A 16,879-nucleotide genomic window follows, 5' to 3' on the forward strand; every position below is an offset into this window, starting at 1 on the left:
TGCTACACAGATGTCTCCAGATATGATCCTGACAGCACAACTTTATCCCCCACCCCGCCCCGCTTCTCCAGACACTGTATCTTTGGTGGACAGTGGCAAGTCCCACTGTGAAAAAGCCATAGCTGGGACACCTTTGGTAAGGTCACCTGCCCTGCCATAGCTAGTTGTATAGGTACCATACTCCTCCATCCCTCGTCCTGGGGCTGATCTGCAGCTTCTGATGGGCCCTGGCCTCCACAGAGGAGGGCCTCTGCTCCCCTCCCCCAGCCCATCTAAGCATATCTCCTCAGACAAGAGTCAAAGGCCCAGTGTGCTTAAGCAGGGTGATTCCATCATGCTGCCAGTGCTCAATGGCCCCAGGGAGTGCTGTCGGAACCTCCTCAGGAAAACCCCTACCTCATGCCCTCCGTGGAGCGGTGGCGGTAGTTTCGATACAGCTGTGGCACACCCAGCATGGCCTCGGTCAGCACAGCCAGGAAGCCCAGTGTCTCCACAAACAAAGCCGAGTCGATGGACAGGTAGGTGACATAGCCTGCCACGCCTGTGAAGGCCAGGACACACTGCACGTAGTCTGCAAAGCTGCTCCAGTGCCAGAAATGGTGAGGGTCAAAGTCTGGGGGTGGGAGAGAGAGAGATAGATGCCTCAGTTGGGTGAGCCAGCTGAAGCTTATGGGGAGAGAAATACCAAGGCATGGGCAGGTCAAATCAGTGTGGGGAGTTGAACCTCGTGACACATCAAGTCATAGTGAGGAGACATGAATGGGTTGAAGCAATCCAAGGTTAGTGTGGAGAAAAAAACACAAACCGTGGGAGGAGAATTGAGTGGGTCAAAGCCGGTGGGCGAGATGTTAATAGCTCAAATTCAGTGTGAGAAGAGACAAGAGCAAGTCAAAGTCAGCATGGAGAGGAGACTCAAGCAGGCTGAGGTCAGTGTGGGGGGACGAGAGCATTCCAACAAGAGTCCAGAGACTATTGGTACCAACGTTAAGTCAACAGAGAGGCTACTAAAGCCCTTTAACTTAATCCCAAAAGTTCTAGGAAGGAGCATTGTACATTGCACCACAGCCTCTGGAATCTGATTCCTGGATTAGAACTACAGCTTTGCCCTCTATAACTTTGGTTAACCACGTGTCTCCATCCACTCAGGGTAATGCACCCACCTCCCGGGACTCTTCTAAGGGTTAATGCACCCACCCACCTTCCGGGACTGTTCTAAGGGTTAATGCACCCAACTCCCCAGACTGTTCTAAGGGTTAATGCACCCAACTCCCCAGACTGTTCTAAGGGTTAATGCACCCACCTCCCAGGATTGTTCTAAGGGTTAATGCACCCACCTCCCAGGACTGTTCTAAGGGTTAATGCATCCACCCCCGAGACTTAATGCATCAGCCTACGAGTCTTATGGTGTTTTTAGCCCACGGGAGGCATCCAGTCAATGCACATCACACAAGTACTACATACTTGGTGGCCACGGCAATATCCCTTCTTGCTTGGTGATAGATTCTGTGGAATAGTCACAAGAAGTCACACAAATGGACTAAATGACAGTACAGCAGATGAATATTTGGGGCCCTGGAGACCGTGATGGCTTCAGGGAGGCTTCAGATGAGAAGGGAAAACCTCCCAGAAGAGGGAGTGTGGCATGGCTACATCTGATCTACTTCTTAGACGGCAAGTCCAAGACAGGTACATCCAGCAGGTGTAGGTGGGTGGGGCCAAGAGATGCTGGGGCACTAAGTTCTTGCTACATATGGCTGTTTTTATGGAGAGGTTGGGATTATTTTTTCTTTTCTATTTTTGTCATTGTTTTGCTTTCAGTCCTGGGGACCTCAACAATTCTAAGCAAGTGCTCTAGCACTGAACCCCAGCCCACTGAATACAAGGAAAACAGCTAGCAGATGACCGACCTGGTGTCCCTGTTTGCAAGGGAAAGCTGAACTGATTGTATCTTGTAGACCACAGCAAAGTTGCAGCCCCGGGGTTTTCAGAGACCCGGCCTGCCCTGCATCAGCATTTCTGCAGTCTGCATCTGAACTGCGTGGGTGAATCAGCAGGTCACCATCTCCCTCTGCTACAGGGAAACAGCCTGTGCTGGTGTGGCACACATTAAAGTGTGTGTGTGTGCACGTGTGTGTGTGTGTGCGCGCTCGTGTGAGTGTGCCGCAGCGCGATGGCTAACTTCCTCCCAATTACTCAAACTCAACACATGAAAAAAGGCCATTTCTAATACGACCCGGGAAGGTCTTTTTTGGTTTTGGGGGTAGACCAGGCCAAAAAAGAGTAATCTAGAGAAACCCCAAGAAAGCACACACTGACCAGGTTACCTGCACCAAATGGCATTTGAATGTGTCACATACTATCTAGCTTGGAGGTAATGTGGCCCCATACCCACCCCACTTACCAGGCTCAGAGATGTTAAGGAACCACCCTGTCCAAGGTTACAAGTCTCACTGGAGCCTGAGCCCAGGAGAAACTCCACAATAAAGACCTGCCTTTCTGGGTTTGGGGTCTCTGGAGTCCCCCTCCCCAGCCTCAGCAACAGGCTAGAAGTGCCATCAACACATCAATGAAAGCTTGACTCAGGGCTCACTACAGGGCTACAGCCGTGCGAGGGGAAATGGGAATGTCACCACACGCCATGTACAGTTAAGACTCAAGTGCTGGTGACCCATGGACTATGCTTGGCTCTAGTTTATCTCCATTCTAGAGCCTTCTTGATGCCAAGTCGGCCTGGACTCGCTCACAGCTCCAATGTATCCTGATGATGGCCTCAGGGGCAGCAGACACTGGGCCCTCAGATGAGAAGCCCAATCCTGAAAGGAGCCTGCTCTGGAGCAGCAGGTGCAAGCAGAGCTGCCCTGAACTACGGGGAGGGGAGGGTGTCCAGGCTGCATTGCCTGCCTGTGTGTTCCAGCACCTGCAGGGAGAGCTCACTGGCCGTCGGAGGTAAACAGATCCCCAACAGAGTAGCAGAAAGAAGTCATTGGCCTAATGCAACATCATCACATACGGCATGTGATGATCAGGGACCTGGAAGCCAGGGGTAGCCCTTCAACAGCAGGTAGCAAGGGATAAGGGACAAGGGATGAATCCCAGGACAGCTGTTTCGTGAGAGGCTGTGAGAAGACATGGAGATGACAGAGGAGACACAGCACCCAGTGAAGACAGACAGTAAAGAGCGCTGCAGGACACTTAGACTTCAAAAACCTAAAAGAAGCTTTGCTGAAAGCCCCAGTGTCATCCTGAATCCATGATGTGCAAATGGATGGACAACCCAATAAAAAATGGGGAAAAGGAATGGACAGAAAGCGGCCAAGAAGCACGTGGAAGAAAATGCAGCACCCTCAAGTCTAAGGACAAGTCAAGTCGTCCTGAACCCAGCTAGCAGAACCTGAATCCAGGGTAGCCCCCACACTTCTGTGACAGGGAAAAACGCTGGGTCCACCACAGTGCAGAGAGCAGAAAGAAACCAAAAGCAGGCCAGGATGCTTTTGTTGTTGCTGTTGTTTGCCCTCAAGGGCCCATCGCTAGGGCAGTGGTGGATGCCACCTTGCCACACACACCAAGAACAGCACAGTTACACAGGCAGTTTTGACACTTGCTGTTTACAACCCATGGCCCTTCTTACGGCAGACCGCCAGCACCCTCGTGTGGCTTATCTGCGCCACTTCAGGCAAAGCCTTCCCGTTCCCATAGGAGCAAAGTGAGAACAAGACACGGCCTCCAGGGAGCAGCAGTGTCTGGGATGCTGGCAGGCAGGGCCTGGGTTCTCTGAGCCCCCACCAAATATTCAAGCCTGAAACCGAATAGAAGACCCAGATATCAATCCACACATCTTCGAACACCTGATTTTTTGACAAAGAAGCAAAAAAATATCAAATGGAAAAAAAGAAAGCATATTTAACAAGTGGTGCTGGCATAACTGGATATCAACACGTGGAAGAATGAAAATAGATCCATATCTATCACCATGTACAAAACTCAAGTCCAAATGGATCAAACCTCAACTTAAAGCCAGCCACACTGAACCTTATAGAAGAGAAAGTGGGAAGTACACTTGAATGCACTGGCACAAGGAACCACTTCCTAAATAGAACCCCAGCAGCACAGACACTGAGAGAAACAATTAATAAATGGGACCTCCTGAAACTGAAAAGCATCTGTAAAGCTTTGTCAACAAGACAAAATGACAGCCTACAGAATGGGAAAAGATCTTCACTAACCCCACATCAGACAGAGACAGAATCAGGCTCAGGAGCACAAGGGCAGAGCCACCTCACAAACCCCCTCCCCACAAAGCACACACACATGTTGTAGGAGGTCTTGCTGTTGTTATCTTTAAAATCTCTTGATGGATTTGACCTGAATTTGGGTGGAGTGAAACCTGGTGCGGCTGGCCTGTGACAGGCTTGTGCCACGTGGCTCTTGTCATCTCTCTAAGTGAGGCCCCATGCCCTGGAATCTCGTGCAGGCTTGGCCCTGGGACTAGGGGCTCTGCCTGTCAGTCAGAGTTCCTGTGAGCATTAGTGACAGAAAAAAGGTTGTGCATAAATCTCAAGCAGGCTGGTTAGGCTTGGAGCTTTTTGTTTTTATTTTATTTATTTATTTGGACATCGTCAAGTTAAATTTGGACTAGAATTCTTATTTTTCCCTTGAGCCATTTGAAATTGTTATTTCCCAAACACAAGGCTGTCTCTCCACAACTTCCCAGAATGTTGACATCAACAGGTCTCAGTGTCCTGCGGACAAAAGAGCCCAAATAAATTGCTGTGACTCTGTTATCGTACCCCCCAGGAGTATACCCGCAAGAGCGGATCCCTGATTTGCTCTTGACCTTGGTAAACCTGTGCTGGGCTCTGGTTTCTGCCTGTTTGAACTTCCTCTCTCTGGTCCTGACCTGGGAAGCTCTGACTCAGATGGTTTTCTGACCAAGGGTCTGGCCTGCCCTGAGGGCTCCAGGACAGCTGAAATGGCCTTCGTGGCCTTCCAGACCAGACTGGTGGTCCGGACCCTCCCCAGCACTGCCCTCGCCCACGACAGACAAGGGACTGGCAAGGACGACTCAGCAACCCAGAATCAGCGTTCTGAGAATGGCTGTCACAATCGTAACCTTAAATGTCCAGTATTCAAACAGGGAGATGTCGTCCCTATGGAGGGGAAACAACAACAAAAGGACAAGAAACATTATTTATGAAGAGAGATTAGACTAAGCAGGTAAAAAAAAACAAAACCCAAAAACCAAAAAACAACAAACAAAACAAACAAAAACTTTAGAATAGCAAGTATATGTAGAATAGCGACCATATGTAGAACTAAAGGAAACCAAAGACTAGATATAAAGAACTAAGAGAGGCACCGGCTATCATCTCACCCGATGGAAGAGCCTTTCTGAAGGAGAGCAATCACTGAGAACCAGGAGCAGCTGGAGTCAGGCGGCGTCTGAAATAAGACTCATTATCTGGGCTCAACAAGAGACCTGCGCTAACAGAAGGACCAGTGAACCTCAAGATAATCCTATGGACACCGTGCTGCCTGAAGAAGGAAAGTAACGGTGCCCATGAGAAACACAGACAAGGCCGAGTGCAGCGGCACAGGTACAGTGAGCATCCTGACGGGAAGAAGAGAGGAAAGGAACATGAAAAGGACTCGGAGAGTGTGACCACAGGCTCCACACAGACCTGCCCGCCCAAGGAGCCCCATTACCTTCTAGTACAAAACACAGGTTCCTCACCAACCATGGCTGAATGTCAGAGAGAGAGAGACAACACCTTGAAAGCAGCAGGAGAAAAATGATGTCACTTACAGGGAACCCCCTAGTAAGATGAGCCACTCACTCCTCTCACCAGACACAATGGAATTCTGAAAGCAGAGGAATGGTGTTCAAAGTGCTGAAGAGGAAAACAACCATCAGCCAGGAATCAGCTCCAAGACAGCTCTTTACTGAAGGAGAAAGCAAAGTCCCCAGACAAACAAGAACTGGGGAAACTGTTGCTTTCCGCATGGAAATCAAGTGACATCAGAGGTCACGTAAAGAAACCCACAGGACAAAACTGGAATGTGTACATAAAGAAAATGAAAGGCACAAGTGAGCGGGTCCCACGTGTGATTCTGGCACTGGGGGAAGGGTAGGAGGCACTGGAAAATTTGTTTCAGAAAAAACATTCCCTCCACACACAAAAAGAAGATTAAACAAAACTACAAGAATACAAGTACACACATGCACGCCTTTCTTGTCTTAACCGGATTACAAAGGAACTGCCGAAAACCAGTATGTTATAGTACTATTGGGGATGTCTTAAAATGCCTTCTATGATAGTTTCCAAAACAGCACAGGAGGAAAGCAATGTTTGAGGTAGTAACTCAAACCCACAGACAGAAGGGAGGTTTGCTAAAACTTGTAAGGAAGCGAGACAGAGTAACTAACTCCCCCCCTACCCCCGTCATCTTTGAAAGGAGAAAAATCTATACATAGTAACAATTAGAAGACACATGCTTGCATTTGTAACACCCATAAACAAATCGCAAACACAGTCCTCACACCAGCAAAAGACGGAGGGAGGAATTTGGCAGGATTTTCCATTATCTCCCCCCAAAAATGAAGTTAGGACAAATTAAAAGGATTCTGACAAGCAAAAATCTGTATTGTAAGCCTCATAGAAACTACTGGAAAAAAAAAAGCTATCAATCTATAGTTTAAAAAATCACTAAAGGAATCAAATACCACACTATTAGTCAATTATCTACAAAAAAAATATCTTAGAGTTAAAAAAAGGATGCACAAAAGGCAAAAAGAATGACAGACATAAATTAAAACATTAATTAAACACTAAGCAGACAATAGGACAGGAATCGGTTTGATTTTTAGTGTGCATTTATCTATGTGTGTGAGTGCAATGGTGTGCACACGAGGATCAAAGGTCAGCGTGTGAGAGCTGGTGCTTTCCTTCCGCCACATGGCAGGGGTCCAAGGACACATCGCAGGTCTCCATGTTCAACAGCAGTCACCTAAAGCCGACCTCACCGTCTCACTGGTCCTAGTTTTTTGTTTGGTTTTGTTTTGTTTTTTTATTTTGTTTTGAGACAAGCTCTTGCTACTAGCTCAGGATGCCCTTGAACCTGCCATCTGCCTACTGTTCAAAGCACAACCACAGGTGACCCACAGAGGCTATGCTAATATTAGAATAAGGCTTAAACCAGAACGGTGAGCCAGAGACTCGGCTACTTGGGACTTCAAGGCCTGCTTGGACTGCAGGGTCAGTTCGGCCTAGGCAACTGAGCGAACCCAGTCTCCAGAGAAAAAGAAGGCTGGGGCGGTGGGGACCTCGGTGGTGGTGCCTACCCTGCATGGGGCCCTGGGTTCAACCCTGAGCAGGAAGGGAGACTTTAAAACAAAACCATATCATAGGAGACATTTTGCACGGACAAGAAAGGTCAGCCTAGCAGGATGACACACTACATATGGCCCTAACAACTATCCCAAAATCAAGAAAGCAACAACTGTCAGAAATGAAAGGGGAGAAACACAACTAACAGACATTGGGAAGTTCCAGTGCCAACTTTCAAAATGGATACAATTGGGCAGATTGAATAAGGAGGAAAGAGAAGACCACAGTATCACTGTGAACCATGACTCAACAGACACCCTCCTCCCCTCAACAGCAAATCCTCTCTTATGCCAACAAAGACCATCTTCCAGAGGGGGAACACCAGAGGAGGGGCCTGGAACGAAGCTTCCCCTCAGAATATTTGAACGCATTCTCTATAGTTACAGCAGGTGATCCTAGAAACCAGCAGAGATATGAGGGGTTCACAAACCTGAAGGTTGGGATGCATTCTTCAATAGTAAATGGACTGAAGAAAATGAGAAAACACTTTCAGAGAGGAAAAAGTACAACCGACCAAAACACACAGGAGGCCAGTCCACCATCAGAGGGGCTTTATGGCTGTGAACACAGATGTTTCAAAGTACAGTGGGGAAAAAACCTAAAATCAATAATCCTTCATGTTAAGAAACTGTGGCAAAACCAGGTGGGAAACAAACAACCAAAGTGGGCGAGTCAGAGTGGAATTAAGTAAACTAGATAAAGAAAAACCAATAAAAACCAAAAGTTGGTTCCTTGAAAAATCAATAAAATTGACATTCCTGCAAATAGAGTAATAAAAACAAAGGGTGGAGATGGGATTCAAGTCACCAGAGTTGGGAATAAAAGAAGGACCAGTACCAAATGTTCAGGGGAGTAAAAAAAATTACAAAAGAGTACCAAGAAAAACAATATGCCCTTGCTGGGCGGTGGTGGTGCATACCTTTAATCCTAGCACTTAGGAGGCAGAGGCAGGCGGATCTCTTTGAGTTCAGGGCCAGCCTGGTCTACACAGTGAGTTACAGGACAGCCAAAGCTACACAGAGAAACCTTGTTGAAAGAAAGAAAGAAAGAAAGAAAGAAAGAAAGAAAGAAAGAAAGAAAGAAAGAAAGAGAAAGAGAGAAAGAGAACAGAAAAACGATATGCCCACAGCTGGAGAAGTCTGTTGAGATGAATCTGAAACCAAGCCATAGTACTAATGAACCATGATGGGTGACGAAAGCAACAGAAGATCTAGAAGGACTTAGAACAATAGGTGGAGCTGACACTCTTACCAGCCTTAACAGGTAACTGTACCAAAATTTTAAAGAAGAATTAGCCCAATCCTTCACAAACACTTACTTTGTTATCCAGTATTCAGAATAATTCTAGCCTATATTTAGGATATACTAAAACCAAAGCCATGGCAAGAGAAGGACTCCAGACCAAAAACTTTCCAGGAATATAGATATAAAAAAAAATCCTCAGCATAGTATTAACAAAGGCATCCAGCAGTTAAGAGGTAACTAGACACTGTAATCAAATGCAACATAGCTCAACACACAGAAGTCAGTCACCATAAAAATGAATAAAAGGCAAAACTCCACAGACACAGCACAGTGCCTAGCCAGTGCCATCCACAGCAGCAGAACAAACCCCTTCTGCTTACAATAACAAGCGCTCCCTTCAGTCATTAAAAGCAACTGTGAAAAGACAAAGTGACCCTAAATGAGGAAAGACAGATGTCGTCAGTGGAACCAAGAGTGGAACACATATGTCTTCTCTCATATCCATCCAGCCGGGGTGATCAGGGAAGGCGGGACCCTTCTTGCAGATGACGTGGCCCTTTTATGTGGACAATCTCAAGAAGTCCAGAAACTGGTCCAGAACCAACAGTCCAGGGAGGCTGCAGCACGGATCACTAGAAAAACCCTTGTGATCGCTACAGAGTAGCAATGAACAATTCAAGAGGGAACAGTGATGTCAATTCCCTTTGCACATCATCGAAAAGAATTAGCTCGTAATAAACTTAAAGCTTCCAATCTTGAATTTTCTGCATCCATTCTTCTTTCCTTTTGGTCCACCCCTCCCTTGAAACCGGCAGGTTCTAAATATTCCAGGCTGAGAGCAGCGGAGTTGTGGGCTTAAGTGTATCATGCGTGAACATGCTTGGAGAAGCAGCTTGTGAGGTCACAGGTAAGTGCAGGGAGAAGTGTTGACAGAGGGACAGGCAGCGGAGGTGAAATGAAGCGAGAGGCTCGTAGTACATACCCAGGTAGGGCCGCCTGGGGGGGACTTTGAGTTCTTCATCCTTACTGTCTGTGGCTACATTTAAAAAGAGAGAGAAACAAAACAGAAAGAAAGGAGACAAAAACAGACTGTTTTTAACACTGGGAAGTGGGTATTTCCTGGCGACGTCACATTTCTTTACAAACAAACAAACAACAAAACAACAAAAACACCAAGGCAGAAAAGAGGTTTTCATTTCTGTGCGTTCAAAAGTCGACTTTCTGAACTGTTCTCCAATCTACCCTCTCTTGATAAGACCCTCCAGCAGTGCACGGGAGAATGAGGTGGGGGGGGGGGGGAGAAAGAGGTGGAAACACCCACCAACATCTAAGCCAGCAAGTTCTCACTTCGTTTCTACAGCCAAGGGACAGGCCCCAGTTCTCACATCCCTAGAAGCTCAGGCAGCCTGGGATTGAGAACAGTTAATCTGGGGCTGAAATGCTCTTACAGGTCACGTGGTACAGCTATTTTAGAGCACACAGAGCAATAGATCCACCACCAAAGGGCAGCCAATTTCACGGGGAATGTGGCAGGCATGGTTCAGCAACATCATGACAAAGAAACTCAGCCTTCCTGGGCAGACATCTCACCTAGAACAGGTCACAGTACGTCAGGGGCAATCAATAGTTATGCTTTAACCTCCCTGCTGGCACTGCACCAGGTCAACAGCCCAGAGCCTTCCATGCCAGGGCACCTCGGGCAGCTGGCAGACTCTCGCTTTCTGGGGTTTAAATGGCTGAAACAGAGGTGAGGTCACAGGCTGTGCCCTGTCAGCACACTGTGGAAGTAAACAACTGTAAGCCGACAGTGGATGACCTCTCCCCGAGGAGGTGGCTGCTAACCTGTCACCAAATATGTGGTTTTCAGACCACAGGCACCACACAAAGTGTAGCCGTCTGGCACCCAGCTAGGAGTCAAGCCAATTTTACTGGTGCCTCTTTTAAAGCTCAAGACCCACAAATGTAGAATGAGAGAAAGAGAACATGCTGGAACATTCGGGCACCAATGGACAGAGCAAAGGCCCAATGGTGGCCCGAGACTGAGCCGTGCAGGACATGTGATGCCCCTAGGCACCTGAAGCTCCTCTGGCCTCCTGTTTTCAGAGCCAAACAAGCAAGCTTAGACTTGAAAACTGCTGAGGAAAGCACGAAGCACTTGCAACCATCATGCATCTCTACAGATCTGTTCCATTGCTGCTGGCACTCGGGGTCGGGATCCCCAGAAATGGCTGGATGCCCATCAGGAAGTGTAGCTTGTGTCTTACCCTTGAGTGAGTGAGTGAGTGTGTGTGTTTGTGTGTATGTCTGTGTGTGTGTTTATGTGTGTGTGTCTCTGTGTGTGTTTATGTGCGTGTGTGTTTATGTGTATGTGTGTTTATATGTGTGTATGTGTGTTTATATGTGTGTATGTCTGTGTATGTATGTTTGTGTGTGTGTACACACACGCGCATGCATCCCTTCCAGTCCTCAGATGCTATGTGACTTCCAAGGCCAGTCTGCAACAAAGACACAGCCCAGGTTCTTCTTGCGCTGCTTCAGTTTTAGGGTAACCTGAAGATGAGGCCTAGGGCTCACGCGGGAGGTCTTAAGAAGCAAGCACTCAGCTGATGTAGGTGCACCCCACGTCCCAGACTCAGGAAGGCAGGTGTGCACAGCAGGACCACCTGGACTGGCATGTGTGTGGCAGGCTGTGGACAATGGCTGCAGGTGGGATGGATGGAGAGGGCAGCTCTGGTGATAAAACCAAGGCGAGTCAAGAGCCAAGCGTAGACTGGGGTGGGCTGCAGGCTCAAGGCGGAAGTTCCTCCCGTGACTCCCAGCAGCAGCAGAGAAGCCCTGGCAAAGGCGATCCTCTCACACAGCACTCCATAAAGATCTCCCTAGAAAGCTTTACAACTCAAAGGCTCTTCCACACTCACAGAGGGGCAGCCACCGTGACCACCAATTTAGAACATTCCATCACAATAAAAGAAAGGTTAGCCCATAAATGAACCTGCCCATCTACCCTATAAAGTCCCAACCTGGAGGAACTCTGAGCACTGGAGTTGAGACAGATACATTTAACTATCTGACTTTGAGGCACAATTTTATCAAATAACTACTTAGAGAAATTCAAAATGAAAAAATACACTATAAAAAACAAATTTTAAATTAAAAAACAAATAGAAGTAAGTTAGAAACCAAGTCACTCAAATGGACACACATATCCAGCTGGTGGAACATCTGGTTGAAGGCACCGCTCATGGTGACTCCGAGGCTCATCTCTGCCGGAACATCAGTGAACCCCGAGTGTATAACACCCCAATCCACCCACTGTTCCAGCAACCACATTGCTGGCATCATTCTTCTCACTTATGAAAGCAGCATGGGCTATGGCCCACATCTCAGAATGCGTTGGGTTCCTAAGAAACATGGTTGGGACACAGGTGGTGGAAGAGTGGAGCCCGGTCTGAAGCTGAGCTGGTTTCGCCACAAGGGCTCAGCAGGAAGAATTTGTGCAATAATGAGGGACTCCTCCAAAAAACACCTCCCACCTCGACCCACTGAAAAAGCCAGATGACAGCCATGGCCTGTGCCAGCGATATCCAGAGCCAGAGCTCTGCGAAGACGTGACCCAGTGTAGCCTAGAGCAGAGATGACGCAGAGCGTCCTGCAGAGAGGGAGCAAGGGTCCGGAGACCTAGTCCTTGACCCAGGCACCCCCACCGGCCAGAACCACTGGGCACCAGCAAATATAACAAAAGCAGCCAAACAGAACCTACCATGCCACCAGCCAGGTTTGAATTCATATCAGCATGATGGCAAAGGCATCACTGCAGCTTCTCCAAAGTCAGCTGCAAAAACTCATGGAGACCTCCATTTCCTCCACAGTCAACCCTAGCAGCTCAGTGATTGGATGTGGAACCTCTGGCCAGAGGTGCTCTAGCCACAGAACCAACACTGTGCAGCCCTCAAGGATAAAGGATCCTCTCAGGTGCCAACAGCCCTGACAACAGTGTGTCCTCAAAACCCAGAAAGGTAACCTCTGAATCCAGTTACCTTTAAAATTCTTTTCTATGGCAAAAAAGGCAGAGAAGCATAAACGGGTATGGATACCTACTGAAGGACCCACCATAGAGCCTCCTGGAGATGCCAAGGTGACGATGTCTCTTCCCAGCAATAAAAACCCTAACTCAGACAGTCTTAGTGTTTCGTCACAGCAATAGCAACCCTAAGACAACACCCAAAGTCCTCCTCTGACCTTTGTATGGTGTGCACCTGTAGCATACGTGTACACATACACATAACACAAACAAGTTTATACTAATTGGTTTTTCTCAACTTTTTAACATTTATGTATCTGCGAACATGTATGTGCACATGCATGGCATGGCATACATATGGAATTCAGAGAAAAACATACAGATGTCATTTCTCTCTTTCTACCATATAGGTCCCAAGGATCAAACTTGGGCAGTCAGACTTGATGACAAGTGCCTTCTTACAAGCCCTTCATAAGTTATTTTCACAGACAGTTTGCCTGAACTGTGCCTCATGAGGCTCACAGTGCTCCAAGCCATATTTATACTTGGGATGGTGCTCACAGGCTCATTAGGAGGCACCAGCCTTCTGTGTAAAGTCAGCTGCTGGCCGGAAAGAGAGGTACCTCCTGCAGGGCCTCGGCAGCTGCAGGACTGGGAGGCTAGGGGCTGGCACCAGAGTGCATGTCTGCGCTTTATCATGCGCCACTCTCCTCCTCCTCTTCCTAGAAATGGCAGGAAATGGACCCCCACGGTTCATGAGAACTACACTCAGGAACATGCGAAGCCCAGCAACCTAAGCAAAGCAGACAGGAGCCCTGTAAATATGAATTGGACTCAAAACATAAGGTGCTAAAGGCATAAACATCAAGAATTCTCCGGCCGAGTGTGGTGGCGCAGGCTTCAGTTCCAGCACTCGGGAGACAGAGGCAGGAGAATCTCTTGTGAGTTTGAGGTCAGCCTGGTCTACATGGAAAGTCCTAGGATAGCCAAGATCCTATCTCAAAAAATAATAATAATAACTGCTACACAGATTATTAGAAATGGGTTAATCAAGATGTGAGAGTTAGCCAGTAACTAACTCTCTACAGATAATGGGCCAGGCAGTGTTTAAATGAATACAATTTGTGTGTTGTTATTTCCGGGGCTAAGCTAGCCATGCAGGAGCCAGGCGGGATGAAAAGCAGGCCTGCCCGCAGCTCCTCACTACAAATAACAGCAATAATAACAACAGAAGCTCCACTGTCCTCTGCAGAGGTCGAGAGGTCTGAGGTCCTGTGACCCACAAATTCATGAGGTGGGTCCTGTTCTAGTCCTTCAAATTAGATTAACTACAAAGGAGACCCAGAATAATGTTCCTCCTCATAATCCCCAATATTAATCACATCCACAAAGGCCCTTCCTAAGTTAGGGAGACATCCTTGAGGTCAATATTATGCCCATAATGGGTCCCTGATAAAAATGCATATTTCAGACCTAGCCCTGAAAACTGTGGTCCACTATTTTAATTCAATCCTAGTTACCAAAATGCAAATATTGCCTTATACACACACAGAACAGCACACACGAGGCCTTCTGGGACTCTACTGCCCACACACTTCACCGTCTAGATCGTGCTTGACACTCCCAACCCTGGTATGCTCTTAGAGCTCCCTGCACTCACCACAGTCACCCGAGGTGAAGGGACAAGTAGAATGTGGTTCTGAGTAAACAAAAGCCACACGAGCCTTCTGTAGCTAGCATCTGACATGGGTCACAATCAGAGCCAAACCACATGGCAATCAAAGCCACAAACCTGTTCTTGTGTTTACAGCCCAGAAGCAGTGCAAACATATAGCAAGTCTTTGGCATCCTGCGTACAACTTAGGCATTTAGCATTCCCATGTGTAAGCATGACTAGGGACCCACCATCCTGCAGCCACGATGGCATCTGTTTCAAGTGGATGCTGAGGCTCAGAGGGGCTCAGATCTAGCTATATGGAAGCTTGGAGCACAGAGAAGTAGGGCAGGCAGGTCAAGCTTCTAGGAAGCAAGCCAGGGTGTCGAGCCGCGAAGCTTCAGCTCTTACATGATATCCTGTTTTCTCTCGAGATAGAATTCTTAATACTATCAACACCAGTACTGGTGTCGTGCTAACAAAAATCACACCAGGAGGATGGGAAATAGATACTCCGGGGAGATAAAGGATTCTCTCAATGGGAAGACTAGATGAGAATATACCAGAAGATGGACGTGAGCTATCAACCTTATAGGCTTCTCCCCCAAAACCAAGTGTGGCCACTTTCTACAAAGACAGAGATGGCATCACCTGTTTTACTAAAACCAGGTGGGAACAGAAACACAGAAGAATCCTGTTAATGGGGGAAAATAATGACCAGAAATAAAAATAAAGAGGCCCAATGTTGAGTGCCATCATGTCGGGGTCCAGCGCTAGCCCCAACATAAACTCTCTCTGGACCACACAGAGGCGTGGGAATAAAGACACAACTCACATGGCTTTATCGGGAGGGAGATTCTCAGTGGTCCCCCATGGAATCCTGAGTTCACATCCTGAAAATTCCTCTCGTTTATTCTCCAAACAGCCTTTATACCAAAAACACAAACTGAGGAGGAAATTCATTAGCATTCTGTTTCCTAGGTAACCAGGTGAATGGCTTTAGTCAGTCTACACCTTTGGCCACACCTTTCTATGCCCATTTTGTCAAGTCTTCCTCTCTTCCTGCCCTGTATGCTAGCTCAGTCACATAGGCCTGAATTAGCATCTCTATCCCAGGCATCCTCCAAATTACAAAAGAGAGCATAACAACATCCTGACCCTTTGTTGAGGTAGCAACAGCCTGTCTGGAAGGCTACCTCAGGTGAGAACTATGGCTTGAGAGCCTGGCTGCCATACCACATAGAAATATGGGCCTACACCACAGCAGCTCCCAAACTAAACACTGAACCAAAGATTTCTATAAGCAAGATGAACATACTCTCTTTCAGACAAGAGAGAGCTGTGCTAGCTCACTAGTGGAAAGATAAAGGAAGGCTTTTGCTGGGTATGATGAGATGTGCCTATAATCCTAGCACTGAGGCAGGAGGATTGAGAGTTTAAGGCCAGCCTGAGTTATGGAGAGATAATTAGGCTCAAAACAAGGAAAACAAGAAAGGAGGAGGTAGAGGAGAATTAGAACTAGGAAGAAGGGGCTGGGAAGATGGCTCAGTGGTTAAGAGTACTGACTACTCTTTCAGAGGCCGTGGGTTCAATTCCCAGCACCCACATGACAGTTAACACCTGTCTATAACTACAAGATCTCTGACAGCGTCATGCATGCATGCAGGCAAAACACCCACGCAAATAAAAGTAAATAGAATTAGAATAGGAAGCAGGATTTAAGTCTTCTTGTGATGCCTGCCAGCCTACACTGACTATCCAGTGCCAGATCAGAGCTTTTGGGAAGGAAAAGATAAAAACAGCGAGTATTTTGTGCTTTCTTAGCTGCCCAACATCAAGGAGTGTCATGTGCTTAGCAGGGGATGGCTCTTGCCCAGGTCCTAAGACCACAGAACACACAGACCCTGGGTGTATTCTACCTTCAGTGGGTGCCTGTGCGTGTGAGGCAAGGCTAACGGGCATACTGATGGGGCTTCCTTCACCGGGCACCTGCACACAGACATGACTCTGCCTTCTCCGGTTCCTCCGTGACAGCACGCAGTCAGGATGTGAACACAAGTGCCAGAAGAGGAGTTAAAACCTCACCCGATTCCAAGAAAGAAAATCTTATCTTAATTGTTTCAAACTGTGAAATGTTTAGTCTTTTACAGTATGGAAAAATACTGCTATCAATTACAGCCAATCGTCATTTAGGGAAATAAAAGCTACCTAGATCTTACTGAAGTGTCTTTTTCTTTCTTTCTTTCTTTTTCTTTCTTTCTTCCTCTCTCTCTCTCTCTCTCTCTCTCTCTCTCTCTCTCTCTCTCTCTTTCTTTCTTTTTCTTTTTGTTTCACAAGAGCTAAGTTTTGTCTGCTGCCTAAGCAAGACTTTCTAGGAGACGTTATCACCCACCTGCAAAGGAACGGCGTTTAATGTTCAACTCGTTGGCCACCCGGACCTCGGTGCAGAGCTTCAGCATCAGCAGCATGGTGAGGATCATCACTATGCTCTGCCACAGGAGCGGGGACTCGAAGTGCCTTCCGAACCTGGGGAGGGAGAGCCCGCATCAGGAGGGGAGCCGGCACCGGCCCTGC

At 47.5% G+C, this 16,879-nt stretch overlaps 1 protein-coding gene across 7 annotated transcripts in view; it reads right to left on the minus strand.

The window, feature by feature from the left end:
• Slc66a2 (solute carrier family 66 member 2) overlaps window positions 1-16,879 on the minus strand; it is a 32,322-nt gene that overhangs the window by 8,242 nt on the left and 7,201 nt on the right. For 5 of the 7 annotated variants that reach the window (XM_085676372.2, XM_085676373.2, XM_085676374.2 and 2 more), the window contains 4 exons: window positions 16,698-16,831; window positions 15,141-15,251; window positions 9,613-9,666; window positions 397-613 (listed from right to left, as the gene is read on the minus strand). In XM_085676372.2, the coding sequence (XP_085532498.1) occupies window positions 397-613; window positions 9,613-9,666; window positions 15,141-15,251; window positions 16,698-16,831 (516 nt within the window). The remainder of the gene's footprint in view (window positions 1-396; window positions 614-9,612; window positions 9,667-15,140; window positions 15,252-16,697; window positions 16,832-16,879) is intronic. The other 2 variants (XM_048419337.3, XM_048419340.3) reach the window with 2 other exon arrangements.

Source organism: Myodes glareolus, chromosome 13, assembly GCF_982192425.1.
Source record: "Myodes glareolus chromosome 13, mMyoGla1.1, whole genome shotgun sequence".
Lineage (NCBI taxonomy): Eukaryota > Metazoa > Chordata > Mammalia > Rodentia > Cricetidae > Myodes > Myodes glareolus.